At 42.3% G+C, this 19,247-nt stretch overlaps 1 protein-coding gene across 5 annotated transcripts in view; it reads left to right on the top strand.

The window, feature by feature from the left end:
* The window catches only part of LOC137413973 (serine/threonine-protein phosphatase 2A 56 kDa regulatory subunit gamma isoform), a 220,944-nt gene extending 202,255 nt beyond the window's left edge, over positions 1-18,689 (top strand). For 4 of the 5 annotated variants that reach the window (XM_068099429.2, XM_078769963.1, XM_078769964.1 and 1 more), the window contains 5 exons: positions 1,180-1,307; positions 1,412-1,513; positions 8,938-9,010; positions 15,897-15,992; positions 16,097-18,689. In XM_068099429.2, coding sequence (XP_067955530.1) covers positions 1,180-1,307; positions 1,412-1,513; positions 8,938-9,010; positions 15,897-15,992; positions 16,097-16,132 — 435 coding nt within the window. In that variant the 3' untranslated portion in view covers positions 16,133-18,689. The remainder of the gene's footprint in view (positions 1-1,179; positions 1,308-1,411; positions 1,514-8,937; positions 9,011-15,896; positions 15,993-16,096) is intronic. The other variant, XM_068099444.2, reaches the window with a different exon arrangement.
* Positions 18,690-19,247: the final 558 nt, after the last annotated feature.

Genomic DNA, 19,247 nt, shown 5'->3' with positions numbered 1-19,247 from the left:
TAATATAAACTTTCACGTCGATCCATGAAGCTGTTCAAGAGTTATAAATTTTTTAATATTTTCGTTTAATTATTTATGGCTGCCAAACCACGTGACCTATCGCAAATTCCAAAATGTCATTTTAGTAGACTGATGTGCTGAACACATCTGTGAAGTTTCCCCTCGATAGGATAAAAAACGAGGGAGGAGCTAGGTTTTAAAAGTTTATGCTTAAAAACGCCATAACTCCGAAACAATGTGAGGCATGACGTCATGCTTGCTGACTTTTTCTGTTCGTCATGGATATGTGATTCTACCTGCAAAGTTTGGCCTCGATCTGTTGTCGTTTTGGAGAAAATTGGATTTTAGTGGTTTTTCAGGCTTTTCACTAAGAAACATAATGGCGGCCGAACCACGTGACCTACGACGTCATTATAATTTTATTTCTGCATCAATTTATCCGAGAAGATGCTCAAGAAATTTCATCCTGATCGGATAAAGTTTTTTACTTGTCGAATTATGACGGCATAACGGCGGCACCGATGGCGTCATCATTCACATATGTTATTCCGCATGGAGAGTTCTTTGCAATGAGACCTGTCTCAATTATTTCTGTGCAGCGGTTTTTGAGAAAACGAGGTGCAGTTTTTTTGGTTTTTTCCCAAGATGGCGCCAGTACCACGTGACCTGTGACGTCATAATATGCACTAAAATGTTCTACAGGAGGAGGCCCTCCTATGGTGAAAATTTCATGTCAATCGGACCAACGGTTGCCGAGAAAATGAATTTTTTAAATGCTGACACAGCACACTTTACTTTACTGAAATGCAGACACGCACGTACCCGAATGCTTAAACCTGCCTTTTTCTTCACGAGCGCAGGGTAAAAATCGGTGTTTCTGTGAGGGAGAAGGGGTGGGGGGAGGTAGGGAAGACGACCAACGATTTTCACGTGATCTCCATCAAATTTTGCGTCAATGTTGATAGTACCCAGGGTTAACCCCTTCTCCTCCTCCTCCTCCTCCTCCTCCTCCTCCTCCTCCTCCTCCTCCTCCTCCTAAACCCCCCACACCCCTGCAAGGGTAGAGGAAGAATTGCCAATGCTCCTCAAGGGACAAATAGGAATTAATTTTGAAAGACTTAACATGTTTTGACCCACTCGCATCCCTAATAATAATGTGCTCATATGTCGTACATTCAGGTAGCAGAGCGAGCACTTTACTACTGGAACAATGAGTACATCATGAGTCTTGTGAGCGACAACGCTGTTCGGATTCTTCCCATAATGTTCCCTGCACTTTACCGCAACTCCAAGTCACACTGGAATAAGTATGCTTATTATGGACATGCTGTTTAAATTTTTGTACTTGTGACTTTGTGGCTCTGGTAGGTCCGTTTTCTTTTCCCTGCAAACCTGTGCCGTGTTTCTGCAGGACAATACACGGACTTATCTACAATGCCCTGAAGCTCTTCATGGAGATGAACCAGAAGCTGTTTGATGACTGCACACAGCGCTACAAGGCAGAGAGGCTGAAGTGAGTGAGGTTGCTCAAAGCTTTCAAATCTGTGTTTACATCTTAGTCCATAGATTCTTAACCGCCGGTCCGGTTAAGGAAAGCTATCGGTCTGCGGAGTAATGCCAGAATTTAAGAAAAAAAAAAAAAAATTCATTTCTATTTATTTTTACTGGCACTCACCTGCTAGTGACGCCCGACTAATGTATATATTGTCGCATGACTACCCTTGGTGAACACCCCAGGGTAACACGGATGACCAAACGAGCTTAATACTCCGAGGCGTTCAGTTCAAGCACGGAGTTAATACATGCGGGGGAGGTGGGGGGAATTGGGTGCCACGACACTGCAATAAATTGACTCAAACAACACAAGTTTAAAATGTACAAAAATAAACAGGTTTATTAAAGAAAATGCCGGTAACAAAGAAATGCACAATAAAACTAATTTCCTAAATTGAGGGACCATCCACACAGACTTGCACACAGACAAAGCGAAATATAAAAGAACAAAAATAAATGTGTGCGATTTATTGTGGGGACTTAGCTCAACTCGGCTGGTGTGTCTCACCAGGAATCGCCAAAGATCAACTTTGGCGGGAAAGTGCGCTTGTTTGCGTGGGTTAGGCCTCACTGCGCATCTTTTCACTCCAGGCCTCGCGGGCGAGTCAACTCGCCGTTCCCTCTTGGAAACCTGTGGTGTAAATGTGTGTTACACCTATGTAAATGTTACACTCTCTGTAAATGTGCTAAACAACCGTGTAGCACCACCTGGTGATGGTGGCAGGTGGCAGAGGGTATTAGAATTTTTTTTTTTAACCTCAGCAACACTGAGATTAAAGCACTCTTTGCACGGGTAAATTTTTGTCGCACCGCGGAGCGAAAGGGGGACTATGGTTTTCCCCTCCGTCCGTGTGTCCGTCCGTCCGTGCGGGCATGCGTGCGGGCGTGCGTGCGTAAGCTAAGGACCGCATTCAAATTTGGTGTGTGGGTGCAACCCACGTCAAAATGCAAGATGGTCGCCACCATGTATGTCTGATGCCATGTATGTCTGAACCTTGTGAGCTGAATATCTTGAAAAATAAGCGAAGTACCAACTTATAATTTGGTGTGTGGGTGTATCTAGGCACAAGGAAGAACGCTATTGAAAATTGGGTCGCCACGTCAAAATCCAAGATGGCCGCCGCCATGTATGTCTGAACCTTGAGATTAATATCTTGAAAAATAAGCGAAGTACCAACTTCTAATTTGGTGTGTGGGTGTATCTCGGCATAAGGAAGAACGCTATTGAAAATTGGGTCGCCACGTCAAAATCCAAGATGGCCGCCACCATATATACGTAGTGTGTTCAAAAAGTATCCGACCTTTGTTCATAAAAGATACTCGTATCCAGATAAAAAATTTTTTATAATAATCTCGTTCAAAGTAGTCCCCTTGGGCTGCCACACACTTCTCCCAACGGTTCTGCCACTGTCGGAAGCAGCGCTGGAACGCCTCTTTTGGGATGGCGCGCAGCTGGTCCATCGCATTCCGCATGATGTCTTCTCTGGAGTCGAAGAAGACGGTCAGCATGACTTTGACATTGCTGCGGACCTGCCTTGCTTTATTTGGCCTCGGCGATGTTGGATGCTTCCATTGTGATGACTGCAACTTGGTTTCTGGGTCGTACCCATAAACCCAGGACTCATCGCCAGTGATCACTGTGTTGAGGAAGCTGGGATCGCTGTTCACAGTCTCCAGCATGTCCTGTGCGATCTCCAAACGGAGTTGCTTCTGCTCAATCGTTAGCAGCTTTGGTACGAACTTCGCTGAGATTCTCCTGAAGCCCAAATCCTCCTTCATAATGGAATGAACGGTGTTGAATCTTGCGGATCGTTTCCACTTGGGAATCGCCAAGCTTTACACAAAATTTGATGCAGTAGCGTTGTTCAAGTTTTTCCGTCATTTTGTCAAAAACGAAAATCCGACGGCGCTCACTTACATTTCCTCACTCATCAGCGGTCTGCCGTCGAATGACAGCTTCTGCAGGTGGGAAAAAATTAACGCATGCGCATTAGGATCGCCTACATACGTGCACCAATCAACGCCTCCCTAGCTTCTTTTTTTTACGCACGAAAAATAAAGGTCGGATACTTTTTGAACACAGTAGTATGTCTGAACCTTGTGAGCGAAATATTTTGAAAAATAAGCGAAATACCAACTTCTAATCTGGTGTGTGGGTGTATCTAGGCACAAGGAAGAACGCTATTGAAAATTGGGTCGCCACGTCAAAATCCAAGATGGCCGCCGCCATGTGTGTCTGAACCTTGAGACAATTGGGTCGCCAAGATGAATATCTTGAAAAATAAGTGAAGTACCAACTTCTGATTTGGTGTGTGGGTGTATCTCGGCATAAGGAAGAACGCTGTTGAAAATTGGGTCGCCACGTCAAAATCCAAGATGGCCGCCACCATATATATGTCTGAACCTTGTGAGTGAAATATCTTGAAAAATAAGCGAAGTACCAACTTCTAATCTGGTGTGTGGGTGTATCTACGCATAAGGGAGAACGCTATTGAAAATTGGGTCGCCACGTCAAAATCCAATATGGCCGCCTTGCGTCTTCCACTTTGTCAACTCGCATCACTTCACCGACGGGGGACCTAGGCGTAACGCTTGTTCCTCCTTCCCTTCCCCCCCATCCCTCAAAACGGAGGGGCCTGTCAAAGCCACCCCCCACCCCCAAAAGATGTATATGTAGTATATCTCCCTTCCCTCTCCCCTCACCACTACCCTCCACTCTCTTCCTCACCCCTCCCTCTCCTGCCTCCCCTCATTCCCACCACCCATCCCCCCATGCCGGGTACTCCTGCTAGCTAGTTGCTCAATATTTCTTGAAATACAATTATATCAAAAACAAATTTTCAAGAAAAAAATTGAGGTATTTTTCTACTCATGGACTTTCTTTAAAGCTCCAGGTTTAGTTGTACACCACTCCTTTCCTATTCCATCTCCAGGCGCTGCATGACGCCATTGCCGGGCACCGAAGGGGGCCCGGCGATGACGCACGCTGAAAGGGAGTACTCCGTTTTCACTATGGTTTCTTGTTTTATTGTTTGTTTGTTTGTCCGAGCGATATCTCAGCCATCCCTTGAGCTAGGAAGCTGACATTTCGGCACAATAGTGAGCAAGTGCTTGGGCAAAAACGTTATTAGTCCCCTACCGGTGTACACCGGAGGGGACTATAGGTTTGCACAACGTCCCTCCGTCTGTCAGTCTGTCCGTCTGTCAGTCCGTCACGCAAAGAACAGCTTTCCAGACTTTTTTTCCTAAACTCTTAATGCTAATGATTTCAAACTTGGTACACGGTTTCCTCATGATAAGTTACAGATCAAGTTCGACGTTTCGTTTTCGACGTTTCGACAACCTCACGACGTTTCGATCATTTTTGACAAAGTTATGGCACTTTGAACTTTGGTAATTTTGATAATTCTGATGCTCCTTAACTCAGTGCCATTTTAAGTTAAAATTTCCTTTAAAAAACAATTTTTCTGCAATAATAGGACCGATTGAGATCAAATTTTCACCGTAGGGGGGACTCTGTCTGTAGAATATTTTAATGGTAATTATGACGTCACAGGTCACGTGGTTCGGCCGCCATATTGTTTTTCGTGGAAACACGAAAACCCCTTTTTCTCTGCAATGGCTGAACAGATCGAGGCCAAGCTTTGCAGGTAGAATCGCATACCCATGACGAACAAAAAAGTCAGCGAGCATGACGGCATGCGTCACATGGTTTCAGAGTTATGACGTTTTTAAGCATGAACCTTTAAAACCGAGCCCCTCCCTCATTTTTGATCCAATCGAGGGGAAACTTCACAGATCTGTTCAGCATGTCAGTCTACTAAAATATCCTTTTGGAATTTGCGATAGGTCACGTGATTTGACAGATACCGTTAATTAAACGAAATTTTTTTTTTTTTTAAATGGATATCTCTTGAATCGCTAGTACTTCAGACCGTGAGTTGGTAATTATATAATTCACACAGTGCAATACGTGCAGGCCGCTCCACGGAGCGACCTTGCGGGCTTATCAACGAGGCGAGGCGTGACACACATGTGTCTCAGCATACCTCAGATCAAGTTTGAAAACCAGCATCAACCGTGCATGCATTTGCATATTCGATCATTTTTGACAAAGTTATGGCACTTTGAACTTTGGTAGGGGACATGTATTGCAGCGAAATACTCAGAATGCTTGTTGGGGACATGTATTGCAGCGCAATACTCAGAATGCTTGTTTTTTTGGTTTTTTGATTAATCAGTTAATTGGTGAATTACTTAATTATTATCGATTAAATAAGTACTTATTTATTTCCATTGTCATCTGGGCAATATCTCAGGCACCTTTTGAGCTAAGAAGCTGATATTTGGACATGACAATGACCAAGTGATTAAGGCTATTTTGATTTATTGATTAATCAATTAATTATTTAATTATTCGATGAATGACTTGATTAGTCAATTTTTTGAAGTTACAGATTCAGATGAAATGGTGGTGGTTTTGGTATTCTATTAGCCAATATTGATTAATAATTTAATTATTTTATGATTATTATTTATTTATTTTGTTATTAATCACTTATTAGTCCCCTACCGGTGTACACCGGAGGGGACTATAGGTTTGCACGCCGTCCCTCCGTCCCTCCGTCCCTCCGTCCGTCAGTCCGTCAGTCCGTCACGCAAAGAACAGTTTTCCGGACCTTTTTTCTAAACGCTTAATGCTAATGATTTCAAACTTGGCACATCGTTTCCTCATGATAAGTTACAGATCAAGTTCGAACTTCACGACGTTTCGATCATTTTTGACAAAGTTATGGCACTTTGAACTTTGGGAATTCTGATAATTCTGATGATCCTTAACTCAGTGCCATTTTAAGTTTTAATTTCCTTTAAAAAAGATTTTCTCTGCAATAATAGGACCGATTGAGATCAAATTTTCACCATAGGAGGGACTCGGTCTGTAGAATATTTTAATGGTAATTATGACGTCACGTGGTTCGGGCGCCATATTGTTTTTCGTGAAAACACGAAAACCCCTTTTTCTCTGCAACGGCTGAACAGATCGAGGCCAAACTTTGCAGGCAGAATCGCATACCCATGACGAACAAAAAAGTCAGCGAGCATGACGTCATGCGTCACATGGTTTCAGAGTTATGACGTTTTTAAGCATGAACCTTTAAAACAGAGCCCTTCCCTCATTTTTGATCCAATCGAGGGGAAACTTCACAGATCTGTTCCGCATGTCAGTCTACTAAAATGTCCATTTGGAATTTGCGATAGCTCACGTGGTTTGGCAGATATCGTTAATTAAACGAAAATATTTTTTAAAATGTATATCTCTTGAATCGCTTTATTGATCGACGTGAAACTTCATACTATAGTAGAAGTCATGAAGTTTAACAAGTGTGCAAAATTTCAAGATGATTGGATGTACGATCTGGAAGCTAGAAGTTGTTATTGCGTGAAGAAGAAGAGGCGGCAAGTGTGCGGATTTAATTATTTATCACGTGTACAGACTGAAAGCATCGTTGGACACGACCTGTCGCGGTCATTTTAACCTCAAATAAAATTCTAATTTAAGATTTGTCAATAGCTGAGGTATATTAACAAACGAATAAAACAGATTTGGTCAAATTCTGACTTTTTAAAATCGATCGCATTTGACAGAGTTGTGACAAGCTGAGGAAGAAGAAACCTCGCATTGGCTTCTCCAATGTGCCATAAAAAAATGGATATCTCTTGAATCGCTAGTACCTCAGACCGTGAGTTGGTAATAATCTATCTATAATTCCAGTAATCTCTGTGTGTCTGTGTGTGTGTGTGTGTTTGTCTGTGACCGCTGTTTCTCGACAACCACGGGTCCGATCTAATTGAAACTTGCCAGGTATATTGCTGGGGACCCGAGGATGTGCCTTTTCAAGGTTTGAAATTAATCGGACAAGTGGTTCCCAAGGTATGGTCACCGTACTCGCAAGCCGTTCGCTTTGGCTTTGCGAATGGACCAAACCATTTCATGTAAATAGAGGGGGGGGGGGGGGGGGGATTGTCACCGTACTCGCAAGCCGTTCGCTTTGGCTTTGCGAATGGACCAAACCATTTCATGTAAATAGAGGGGGGGGATATAATTTTAGATATATATATAGTACGGGCACGCCCTAGTTTATATAATTCACACAGTGCAATACGTGCAGGCCGCTCCACGGAGCGACCTTGCGGGCTTATCAACGAGGCGAGGCGTGACACGTGTCTCAGCATACCTCAGATCAAGTTTGAAAAACAGCATCAACCGTGCATAAATTTGCATATTCGATCATTTTTGACAAAGTTATGGCACTTTGAACTTTGGTAGGGGACATGTATTGCAGCGCAATACTCAGAATGCTTGTTTATTTTCTTTCTCATCTGGGCAATATCTCAGGCACCTTTTGAGCTAGGAAGCTGGTATTTGGACACCACAGTGACCAAGTTATGTGCCTATAAAGGAAATTTTTGATTTATTGATTAATCAATGAATGGATTAATAATTTATTGATGAGTCAATTCATCAATTAATTTTTTATTTTTTCCCGATTAATGGCTTATTTAATTATTTTTCAAAAAGTTAGAGCTTCGGATGAAACACTGGTGGTTGAAGTATGCTATTAGCCAATTGATTAAGAAATTATTTTATGGTTGTTTATTGATTTTAATTATGCAATTAATCAATCAATTATTGTACATCTCTCCCTTCCAATACCGTCTCTATGAGCTGCCCCGGCAGTGCCGCGCAGGAGGATGTTGTTTATTTATTTTGCATGCGGGCGGTGCACTTTGAATGTATTTGTTCTTGTTGCACTTTCAGTTGCATTTGTTCATACTCAGTGCAGTCTCTCTTGGCAAATGATTGTGCTTCTTCTTTTTCATATGCAGCATGTGGCTTGGGATTTGCATCAGTGTTTTGCAAGAGGTGTGGCTGTGCTACTGATGCAGTGCCCCCTGTCTGTTATAGCAGGGATTTAGAATTTGGCCAGAATGCCTGTGAGAGCTAGCCTACTCTTTGTAAAGGACACCGTGGAATCTTTAACTTCCACCAACTAATGCTAGCAGGCGAAACACCCAGTTCAATGTCCATCCGGGGTACGGCTTGCCTAGCTCTGCATGCGAAACACCAGGATGACAGTTTATAGCTGGGTGGGGATTCAAACCCAGGCTATGACAACTCAGAGCTGAGTGTGCAGACCTACCTTTAGGCTATTTGGCAGCATGATTCATGCTGAACAAAGTCCCAAACGTTTCATGGTTGCTTTTGAAAGCCTCTGTGGGTATAGCAACACTGAAAGGGAGTAGCTGGTGTAATAAAATGCATTAAAAGAGTTTTAATGTAGAGAAGTCTGTTTTGCATAATAAGACTTTTTTTGCCCACAGGGAGAAGCAAAAACTTATGGAACGAGAGGAGGCATGGTATAAGATTGAAAACCTCGCCAAAGTCAACCCACAGGTAAGAAATGGCCCACAGAACATTGGTGTCGCCTTTGTGGACTGTTTGGATGGGAGGCTTGGGTTTTGAAAAGGCCCTAAATGCAGAGCACTTAAAAGTTTGTTTTGGGTAAATGTATATTGAAAAGGGAGGCTTGTAAAATGAAGGAATAGTCATGCGTGATACCTTTACCACAGGACTGACAGGCACTGTTGTTACCTTGTCTCAGGTATTGCCCTGTGAGTATCCAAGATTACTGGAAGCAGAAAAGTGTTTTAAGGAGGGACAGGATTCAATACTCCAATTGGGAAAAAAAATTGACTTTGAATGAAACACACTTGTTCACAAACCACCAAAAGTAAAATGCCAGGAAGGTGGAACTTATGGTAAATATTTGTGGTGTATGTTTTATAGAAAGTTGTGTTTAAATCAAGAAGTTGCCAATGTAGTCAGGTAGTGAGTCTCGCCACACCAAATGCTTACTCCATGTTTACAAGCTCCATACAACTTATCCATGGTCTCAAAATAACTTGGTCATCCAAAGCTTTTGACGTACTAAGCTAACCACTGGAACTTAAACTGTTCACAAACCAGGCGTTGGGTTTACCATTTCAGGAGTTATGAAAAATACTCACACCAGCAGCAGATTTGAGGGGTGTGCTTATCAGATGTAGATATGTGGCCAACTTGGGGTGTTGAAGATTGGCCACTGAAAAGGCGCAAAGTTTGGTACATCGTCCCAAAATCATTTTTGTTATTATTAGCAGTTTCTTATACACGGCGTCCGTAATTCAGGGAGGTGTGACGATTTTCAGAAAACTCGTACACAGTTATTTTTAGTCGAATTTCAATTTTTATTTTTTTTAAAGACTACATATATAATGCCATGTAATACACTGTAACAAAGTCATTTTAAAAATGTAATTCATGTTTGAAAAATGACATCTAAATGGCAGCCGTTCTTGTCCAAGCATTCTTGCAGACGCGTGGTCAAGTCTGACAGACGCGCGGTCAAGTCTGACATCCGTAGAGCGCGAGCGTGCCGCTGACCGACGAGGGCTGGCCTCCACAGCTTGTCGAACCCTTTCGATGTTTTCCGGGGTCCTAACGGTTCGATCACCTCCCCGAGCTGCTCCCGGCCTCACAGATCCAGTTGTCCTGAAGTTTTTTACCCACTTCAATATTGTGTTTCGAGACGGAATGGCGCCACGTCGACCAACATTGAAGTGAGTACGAAATCTGCGCTGTGTAAGCACCACCGAACTACCCGTTTGATTAAATGTCTCAACAACAAAGACGCGATGTTCAATCGTCCACAGCTCAATGGCTACTGAAATGGTGCCTAACAACGAGTAACAAACAGCCATCACGCATGCGCTAGACCCCCCACTTGCATTGTTATACCCAATTCAAACATGAATTACATTTTTTTCATGTCTTTGTTACAGTGTATTAAATGGCATTATATATGTAGTCTTTAAAAAAAATAAAAATTGAAATTCGACTAAAAATAACTGTGTACGAGTTTTCTGAAAATCGTCACACCTCCCAGCCGGACCCTGTAGTTTGTTTAGCCCTCTTCGTGTACCAAACGATGTTATCCCACTTCAGGAAACACACCTCTCCGATAATGAAATAGATCATCAGCTCATCAGGTGTGTGTATACTCAGTATCAGTTGATTAATTATCAGTATCAGTTATCAGTTAATTATCAGTTTATTGGCGCTGAGGAAGCGCCTTTAGCGATCGACTTCCAGCCAGTGTAACGCTAATTCCTGTCACAGGAATTCGGAGATCATATAAGTGGGCGTGGCAGTTCCTGATTGGTTCGTGTTGGGGAACGCCTTCTCGCTGCCGACGTGACGTAAATTCGCGCACGCGCACTGGTGATTGGCGCTGAGGAAGCGCCTTTAGCGATTGACTTCCAGCCAGTGTAACGCTAATTCCTGTCACAGGAATTCGGAGATCATATAAGTGGGCGTGGCAGTTCCTGATTGGTTCGTGTTGGGGAACGCCTTCTCGCTGCCGACGTGACGTAAATTCGCGCACGCGCACTGGTGAAGCTTACTCGATCTTACTCGATCCCATATTACATGTACTTTCATTGCATACAAATTATACTTCCTCCTAGAAATTCCAAGCCCGAACCTCAGCGCAATCCAAGAGGATTCACTTGTTAAGTATCAGTGTGTGTGTATACTCCATTGCAACCAATGCTTTACGATGGGATCACGGGTTTCCCAGACCAAATTTATGGGCTTGTTGCTGCAGTATCCAGTGCCAACAAAATAATGTAATCAACTGATTCTTTACAGTTTGGATACAGTTTGCTACCAACGTATACAAATATTTGTTGTAATGTGAGATCGTTATTTATCTCCCAAGATGTTGGAGGTGAAACTGTGCGCACACTGATAATCCACCACAATGTGGTTGTTTGACAAACTTCACCACATGGCTGTTTCAGCATGTGCGGTTGACTTTATGGAGGGATTTACTTATTGAAAAACGCCATCTTGGAAAAACGTTATCCCTCTATTATCCAAAATCGCTCAATGGAAAAAATTGAAACAAGGCTCATTGTCAACCACTCCCCATGGGAAATAAGATATGTTAATGATTATGTCATCGGTGCCTTCATTATGACATCATATTTCGACAAGTACTCGTACAACACTTGATCTGATCACTATGGGAAAAAAAAATCTTTGCAACTGCTAGTCCGATGAACACGAAAATTTTCACCATAGGAGCGCTTCCTGAGGTATAATTTTAAAATGATAATTATGACATCTTAGGTCACATGGTACAGGCACCATCTTGGAAAAATCGAAAAACGTTGCACCTCCATATCTCCGAAACTTCTCCATGGAAAAAAATTGAAACATGGCCAATTTGTCGCGCCACCAATAAACCAATTTGTCGCACTACCTTTCTTGGGTCAGCAGTTCCCTTTTCTCCATTGAGCTAGTTTGCTTCCAGATCCAACTTTACACTGACAGTGCAGCCCAAGAGTTTGGGTGATGGAACTTCTTCAAAAGGATTGTTAAGAAAGTAGGTGTGAGGGTTCGTCAGACGGTCATTTCGGAGAGATTTTGAACACCGCACCTTTCCTATGCCATCCCCAGGTGCTGCATAACGTCATTGCCGGGCACTGAAGGGGGCTCGGCAATGACGCACGCTGAAAGGGAGTACTCAGTTTTCACTCTGGTTGTTTGTTTGTTTTCTTGTTTGTTTTCTTGTTTGTCCGGGCTATATCTCAGCCATCCTTTGAGCTAGGAAGCTGATATTTGGACATGCCAATGACCAAGTGATTTGGCTGCAAAGGCTATTTTTGATTTATTGATAAATCAATTAATTAATTCATCGATTAATTATTTAATTATTCGATTAATGACTATTGATTAATTAATTGATGAGTTATTTAATTATTAGCGATTAATTAAGTCCTTATAAATTTCCTTTCTCTTCTGGGCATGATCTCTGGCACCTTTTGAGTTAGGAAGCTGATATTTCGACATGCCAATGATCAAGTGATTTGGCTGCAAAGGCTATTTTTGATTTATTGATTAATTAATTAATCGATTAATTATTTAATTATTCGATTAAGGACTATTGATTAATCAATTAATTAATTAATCGATTAATTTTTTATATATATTTTTTAAGTTACAGATTCTGATGAAATGGTGGTGGTTTATGTATTCTATTAGCCAATTGATTAACTATTTAATTTTTTTATGATTATTATTATTATTTTTTCATTATTAATCATTTATTTATTTTCTTTCTCATCTGGGCAATATCTCAGGCACCTTTTGAGCTAGGAAGCTAATATTTGGACATGACAGTGACCAGGTGATGTGGCCATAAAGGATATTTTTGATTTATTGATTAATCATTTCATTGATTAATTATTTATTGATTAATCAAGTAATTATTTAATTTTTTCTTAATGACTTATTTAATTAAATTTCTAAAAGATACATCTTCGGATGAAGCACTAGTGGTTTAGTGATGCTATTAGCCAATTGATTAAGAAAATATTTTGTGCTAATCTTTTATTGATTTTAATTATGCAATTAATCAATCAATTATTGTACACCTCTCCCTCCCAATGCACTCTCTATGAGCTGCACTGCAGTATTGCCGGGCTGTGGGATATTTCATTATTTGGCATGGGGGCGGTGTACTTTGAAGGTATCTTTACTTGTTTGTTTGTTTGTCCGGGCGATATCCCAGCCATCATTTGAGCTAGGAAGCTGAAATTTCTGCACAATACTGAGCAAGTCCTTTGTCAAAAACACTATTTTTTGTTTTTGGATTAATCAATTAATTGAGGAGTTATTTAATTATTAGCGATTATACTTATTTAATTAATTAAATTTCCTTTCTCTTCTGACCATTAACTCAGGCACCTTTTGAGTTAGAACGCTGATATTTAGACATGGCAATGACCAGGTGATTTGACTGCAAATGCTATTTTTGATTTATTAATTAATCAATTTATCAATTAATCGATTCATTATTTAATTATTCGATTAATGACTAAAAAATTTTTTTCTGGCCACTGGCCTAGAGGGGAGAACAGTATTCCATTGAGCTGCGGATGAAAGCCTTGTATGTGGTGAGGAGCTCAGGTGTGCCAAGGAAGGACTTCGCACGATGGAGGATGCCCAGTCGGCGACTGGGTTTGGAGGCCAGATTTGATATGTGGTTTTCCCAGGAAAGATTATGGCAGATAGTGAGACCCAAAAGCTTGAGTGACAGAACTTCTTGGAGAGGATTGTTCAGAAAGTGGATGGGAGGGTTGCCCAGTCGGTCTTTTCGGAGAGACATAGTAAGAGTGTGGGATTTGTCAGGATTGAAAGACATGTTCCACTTGTTTGACCAGTCTGTGATTTTGTCCAGGTCTGCAGAGAGTGAGGAGGCTACAGACTGCCGATCTGAGGGATGAGGAATGGAGCGGCAGAGAGTGGAGTCATCAGCAAAGAGGTAGAGAAGATTTTCAAGAGAGTCAGAGAGATCATTGATGAAGACCAGAAAAAGCACAGGGCCCAGAACACTACATTGGGGAACTCCAGCCTGAACAGGAAGGGGGAGATGAGAGAAACCCATTCAGCGCCACATGTGTGAGATTCAGGTGAGATGTGAGATTCAGAATCCCATTCAGGGCCACACGAGATGGTGACAGTGTGAGATTTCCCAACTTGAAAGACATATTCCAACTGTTTGATCAGCTCGGAATTATGTCTACCTCTACATAGAGGGTACCGGCGTAGCGGTCAGGGTGTTGCCTGGTGTTAGCTTTGCGGTCAGGGTACCGGCTTAGGATCCTAGGATCCTGGGTTCGAATCCCGGTCGATCGCTGAATTAACGCCTGGGGGGTTGACTCAGCCTGTCATCCTTCCGAGGTCGGCTAATTGAGTACCAGTTCACTGGTAATTCCCTGTTTGTCGTAAAAGGCGACAAACAGGGTTGGCGGCAGGAAGGGCATCCGGCCGTAAAACATTGCTTCAAAAAGGGGACCAAAAAACAACAACAACCACGGTGCCCGAAAAAGGCCAAAATGGCCTCTATAGGTTTTGTTTTGTTTTTTTCTACATAGAGGAAAGAGGCTGCTGCACGCCTATCTGAAGGGCGAAGGATGTTACGAGAGATGATGGCGTCATCAGCAAAGAGATAAAGTGGATTTTTCAGAGTCGGAGAGATATTTGAAGATTAGGAATACGACCTCAGGTAGCTTGTACCTGTTGCTGAGTTTGAGCCTCGGGAGTATCTGCTGAAATCTATCTATCCGGTTTCTTCCCTAAATCTTTGTTCTTCGTTCCTGTCACACTTCTTTCTACTTTTTCACATTTCTCTTTATTCATTCTAATTCTTGGTTTTTCTTTTCTTTTTCTCTTTTTTTTCTTGATTTCTCTCTTTATGTATCTGTTTATAGTGGATGAGCGGCTGCAACCCGAATCATATCCAGGTTCCTCCATATGACTCCATCTTTGCTCTTTGCTTATTCGGGCTCCTTCTGATGACTCCGGTGCAGTATTTGGTCTTATGTTTGATAAGAACACTTTGCGGCACTCCAGTCTTGACAGGGAGAGGAGGTTATAGGACTCCACTGAGATCCACACTTCAGCTATGCGAGTGCAGGATGTCAATAAGCCACGTGTGGAGTTGGCATTTGATGCCATAGGCAGAGAGATTGGAGAGGAAGGTGGGATGCCAGATTTATGGATATTATACTTATGGTACCACTTTTTTATTTTTGAGCTTAAATGCATATTGCTTTGCAGTGTTTTGATTGGTTTGGTTTTTTGTATAACATCTTTTGTATATGGAAGAGGTTAGAAGGTTATGCACCGATAGTGAGTGGGCCAATATGTGGATGCAACAACAAAAGGGAATAACCGAGTAGGAGAGAAGAGTGACGGAAACATAGCAACCTGCAAACAGTAGGGGACGGTTAATGAGGCTGTTTGACCTGCTGGTTGAGGATGTGCAAACATAGAGCCAGCCTAGTGAGGCCACCACACCTGTTGGACCTAACTAAAGTTGCCCTTTGAGTGGTGTGAATTTCACAGCAGTTCCTCATGCTGGTACTATATCGGACAGAATGGTGGTTGAATAGGTGTCGGTAATTAAACCAAGGACAGGTCAGAGGTCAGGCACACAAAGTGCATGTGCATTTGAAGATTGCTCTTCTTCATCTTTGTCAGAGGAATGTTGTGCCTTTCAAATCCCATGTCACAGTAGTATGGGTATCTTGCTAGCACTTCTGGCATGGATAGTGAGAAATGAACTCTTGGATGTTCAAAATTATTTCTGTTGCCTTTCATCTCTGTTCCACCCCCTCCCTTCCACGAACAACTGGATCAAAACAACCCACTCGCATTACATATTACGTAGCAGCCCGAGACATTCCGTGATATGAATGGAGGTGTGGTTTCCATGGAGACAGATGCCCCCATCTCTAACCCCCAGCACCATATGGATACCTGCCTGGTACACCGCACACTGCACTTGTAATTTTTGCTGCTCGTGAATAATGAGACTTTGATGATGTATAGGACCATCTTTGACAAAAATGTGTTGTCTTCCTTTTTCAGATACCCAACTCTGGACGTGAACACAGGAGGTGCTAAGGCATTTTAGCCACTGTTCATGCCGCTGTGACAAAGTTGTAAAATTTTCCTCTGTTCCAAATCGGTTTGTGCTCTTCCAACATGCCTTGCCTTTCCGCAAGGCCATGCTGTCACCTCAAGGCACAGATCATACTACAAATATCTTTTCTGAATACCGTTAACTAAATATCACTGGCTTTAACGAGGACCTTGATTCAGCGCTCCCCTTTTCAGGCTTGGGCTGTTTCACCCTTGAGCAGCTACTCGGATGTTCCGCTCTCAAAGCCCGTACCGAGGTGATTTTATGTCCGAGAGTATAGTGGAGAATAAATGACGGAGGGGCATCACGGAGTGATACTGGGGAAGTGAAGAAGAGCATCGTCAAAGCAGAGTAAGCTGGGATGAGGATCATCGCGACGACACACTCTTTTCCTCCGCATCTGAACGATGACTGGATACTCCTTTGTTAACCCTTACTCTTTCGTTAACTTAAACGTTAAACCTCGTTAACTCAAACCTATCGTTTAGCCTTCCAAATACTTCCATTCGCTCTTTAGCGCGTTCCAATTTCCATCTCCATGGTGGCTCTCCCTCCACCAATTGCCAGAATTGGTTTGCTTTGCCAAAGGCCGAGGTCACCAACTGTGAAGATAAATTTTACTTTCCACCGTTAATATTCCGTTACATAATGCATCGTAAGAGCGTGACCAAGGGTTGGCGTCAGGAAGGGCATCCGGCCATAAAAAAAAAACATTGCCTCAAAACAGGGAACCATGATTGTCCTGGGGCCCGCAAGGCTAACCCCCGCTCTAGCGGGGAAAATGGCCTCAAAACGATCATTCATTCATCATGGAGTTTGAATCCCCCTTTGTTCTTGATTTATCAGGCAAAAATTTTTTTCCGATCTCCACCAGAATTTATTTTTATGGAATGACAATCCAAACTAAGAGCTGGGAGATTGTAAAAGTGCAGTTCTTGCTTGTGCATTGGCTGTAAGTAGCATTGGAAAGTTTTTATTAATGAATCTGTTACTTGCTTGCAGTATTATTGGTATTTCTGTCCTCAAAGGCCTTTTTGTTATTACCATCCCACTTACCTTTCTTTCAGTCACCAAAGTGAAAGAAGGACTTTGAAAGCATTCTGGTACGAACCCGATATGAGCACTTAGATGTGATACTTCTCTTGTTTTTTTTTTTCGTTTTTTTTTTGGAAGCTTTGTGCTGTCTGCATTGCTGTATATCATGCTTCGTTCGGCCTCTCATCTGCTTTAGTTTTGTTTAATTTAATTTTTATAGGGAGGGTGGCGTTAAGGGAGTTTATCTGTAATATTGTTTCCTGACCTTGTCGAGAAAAACAAAAACGAAAAAAAACAAATCACACTCATGGGTTAGAAGTTTACAGGTGACAGTGTTGCGTAGTGTTTTTGTGTATTTGTTGCGGGCCTTAAAAGTTTATTTTTCCCCTCCCCTGGCAGCATAATCGCATCTTTTGCCCAGGGTACAAAAATGGCGAGTAGGTCTGTGAGCGTGCCGCATCCAGCGGTTGTCAGAAGGACCCGCTCCACCTCCTCGGCATGCAATCTGCTTTCGCTCTCCCGTCGTTATCCCACGCGGATGTGCAAGTTATCGCAGGTCATGCTCTGCGATGCAGACGAGGAGGTCTTGAGTGGTTTTGGAGAGCAGGGGGAGGGAATGTGTTGCCCGCATTCCACGTCGTGCATACTAATTGGCTCTTAGCGACTTTCACCATTCTGCGCACTGCCTGCGGAGCGACGCTGCAAAGCAAAGTCAGAAGCGCAAAAGGCACAGAGTGCTGGAAGTTGTGTAAAAGAAAGAATTTGGTACTTAAGGTTATACCAAAGCGAACGGGACATGCACGGTTAGTTGCTCGAGGGTGACAGGTATAAACGCGACTGTTCGTAGACGTTTGTCACAGAGATGAGAGCACAAGATACGTTTTTATCATCTCAAAGGGAAACTGCCCCCTCTATCGACGATGTTTGTGCACTTTACCTGCGAGCGCACAATGATCAGAGCGGCTGGGCCGTAGAACAGGAAGGAACTGTGGAATCGTTTTGAAGGAATGTTACCCCCATGGTACTATACAGCATGTAAAATTTGTTTTTGAACCAAAATTTTGTAACACTACATGCCCTCGTAGGTGGTTTTCTTGTCGGCCGGTTGTGAGCGTTCCCTAAGTTGTGGGCTGTTGTAACATTTCCGTTTGTTCAGCTTGTTTGCTAATCGCTCGAGCGCACATGTGGTTCTGCGAAAGAAAGATTCTGGTAATGGGAGGCTCTTCCTTTTTAACCCAACAGTGAATGCTCGCAACACCATCGGCCGCCCGGCGAGCCAATTCACACAGCAGAGGCACCGTGTGCTGGAACCGGTATAGCACACTTTGCCATCACTAAATTGTATAAACTTTCAGTCCATTACCTTTAGCAGAGCGAAACACTAAGCTTTTGGTATCAACTTGTAAATATGTTTTAATTTGGTTTGAACCAAGTACAATCTAAATCGAGTTATTTTGTACAGGTTGTCATTTTAATGTATAGAATAAATTTTGTTGAATTATTGCTGAAACTCTTTAGTGATTTTTGGAGAGATGTTGCCAGATGTTGAATATTTCCCACTCTCTTTACCTATGCTGCCAACGGTGGTTAGGGGTTATGTATTCACCCCCTGCTTCTTTATCTGTCTGTGAGCAGGATATCTCAAAAGGTTGTGGACGGATTCAGACAAAGTTTGGTTTGTGTGATGAGGGCAAATTAACTAAACTTTGGTAAAGATCTGGATACAGATGCAGATCCGAGAATTTTTTAAAGTGATTCTTCACCACAGAGAAATAGGGCCAAACACTATATACAGTTCGTATCAAAAAAAAAGGTAATCCAAATTCAAGGGGTTAATATGCAAAGGTTATTTATTTTGACAATTTACATGTGGTTTACTAATAAAGAGGAGATCCTCAGCTTTCCATTGATACCTTCCATGCATCATTGCTGTCACAAATGACTGAGTACATGTTCATTGAAAATGACAAGTTCAAATCGCATTTTTACAGGTTTGGCTAATCGATGCAAGTCAGGATAATAGGTGCAAAATGAACGTCAGATGTGAACTTTTCTCAGGAA

Source organism: Myxine glutinosa, chromosome 1, assembly GCF_964187855.1.
Source record: "Myxine glutinosa chromosome 1, kmMyxGlut1.1, whole genome shotgun sequence".
Taxonomy (NCBI): domain Eukaryota; kingdom Metazoa; phylum Chordata; class Myxini; order Myxiniformes; family Myxinidae; genus Myxine; species Myxine glutinosa.
Note: the sequence above shows the minus strand (reverse complement) of the source record. Positions and strands in the feature narration are given on the sequence as shown.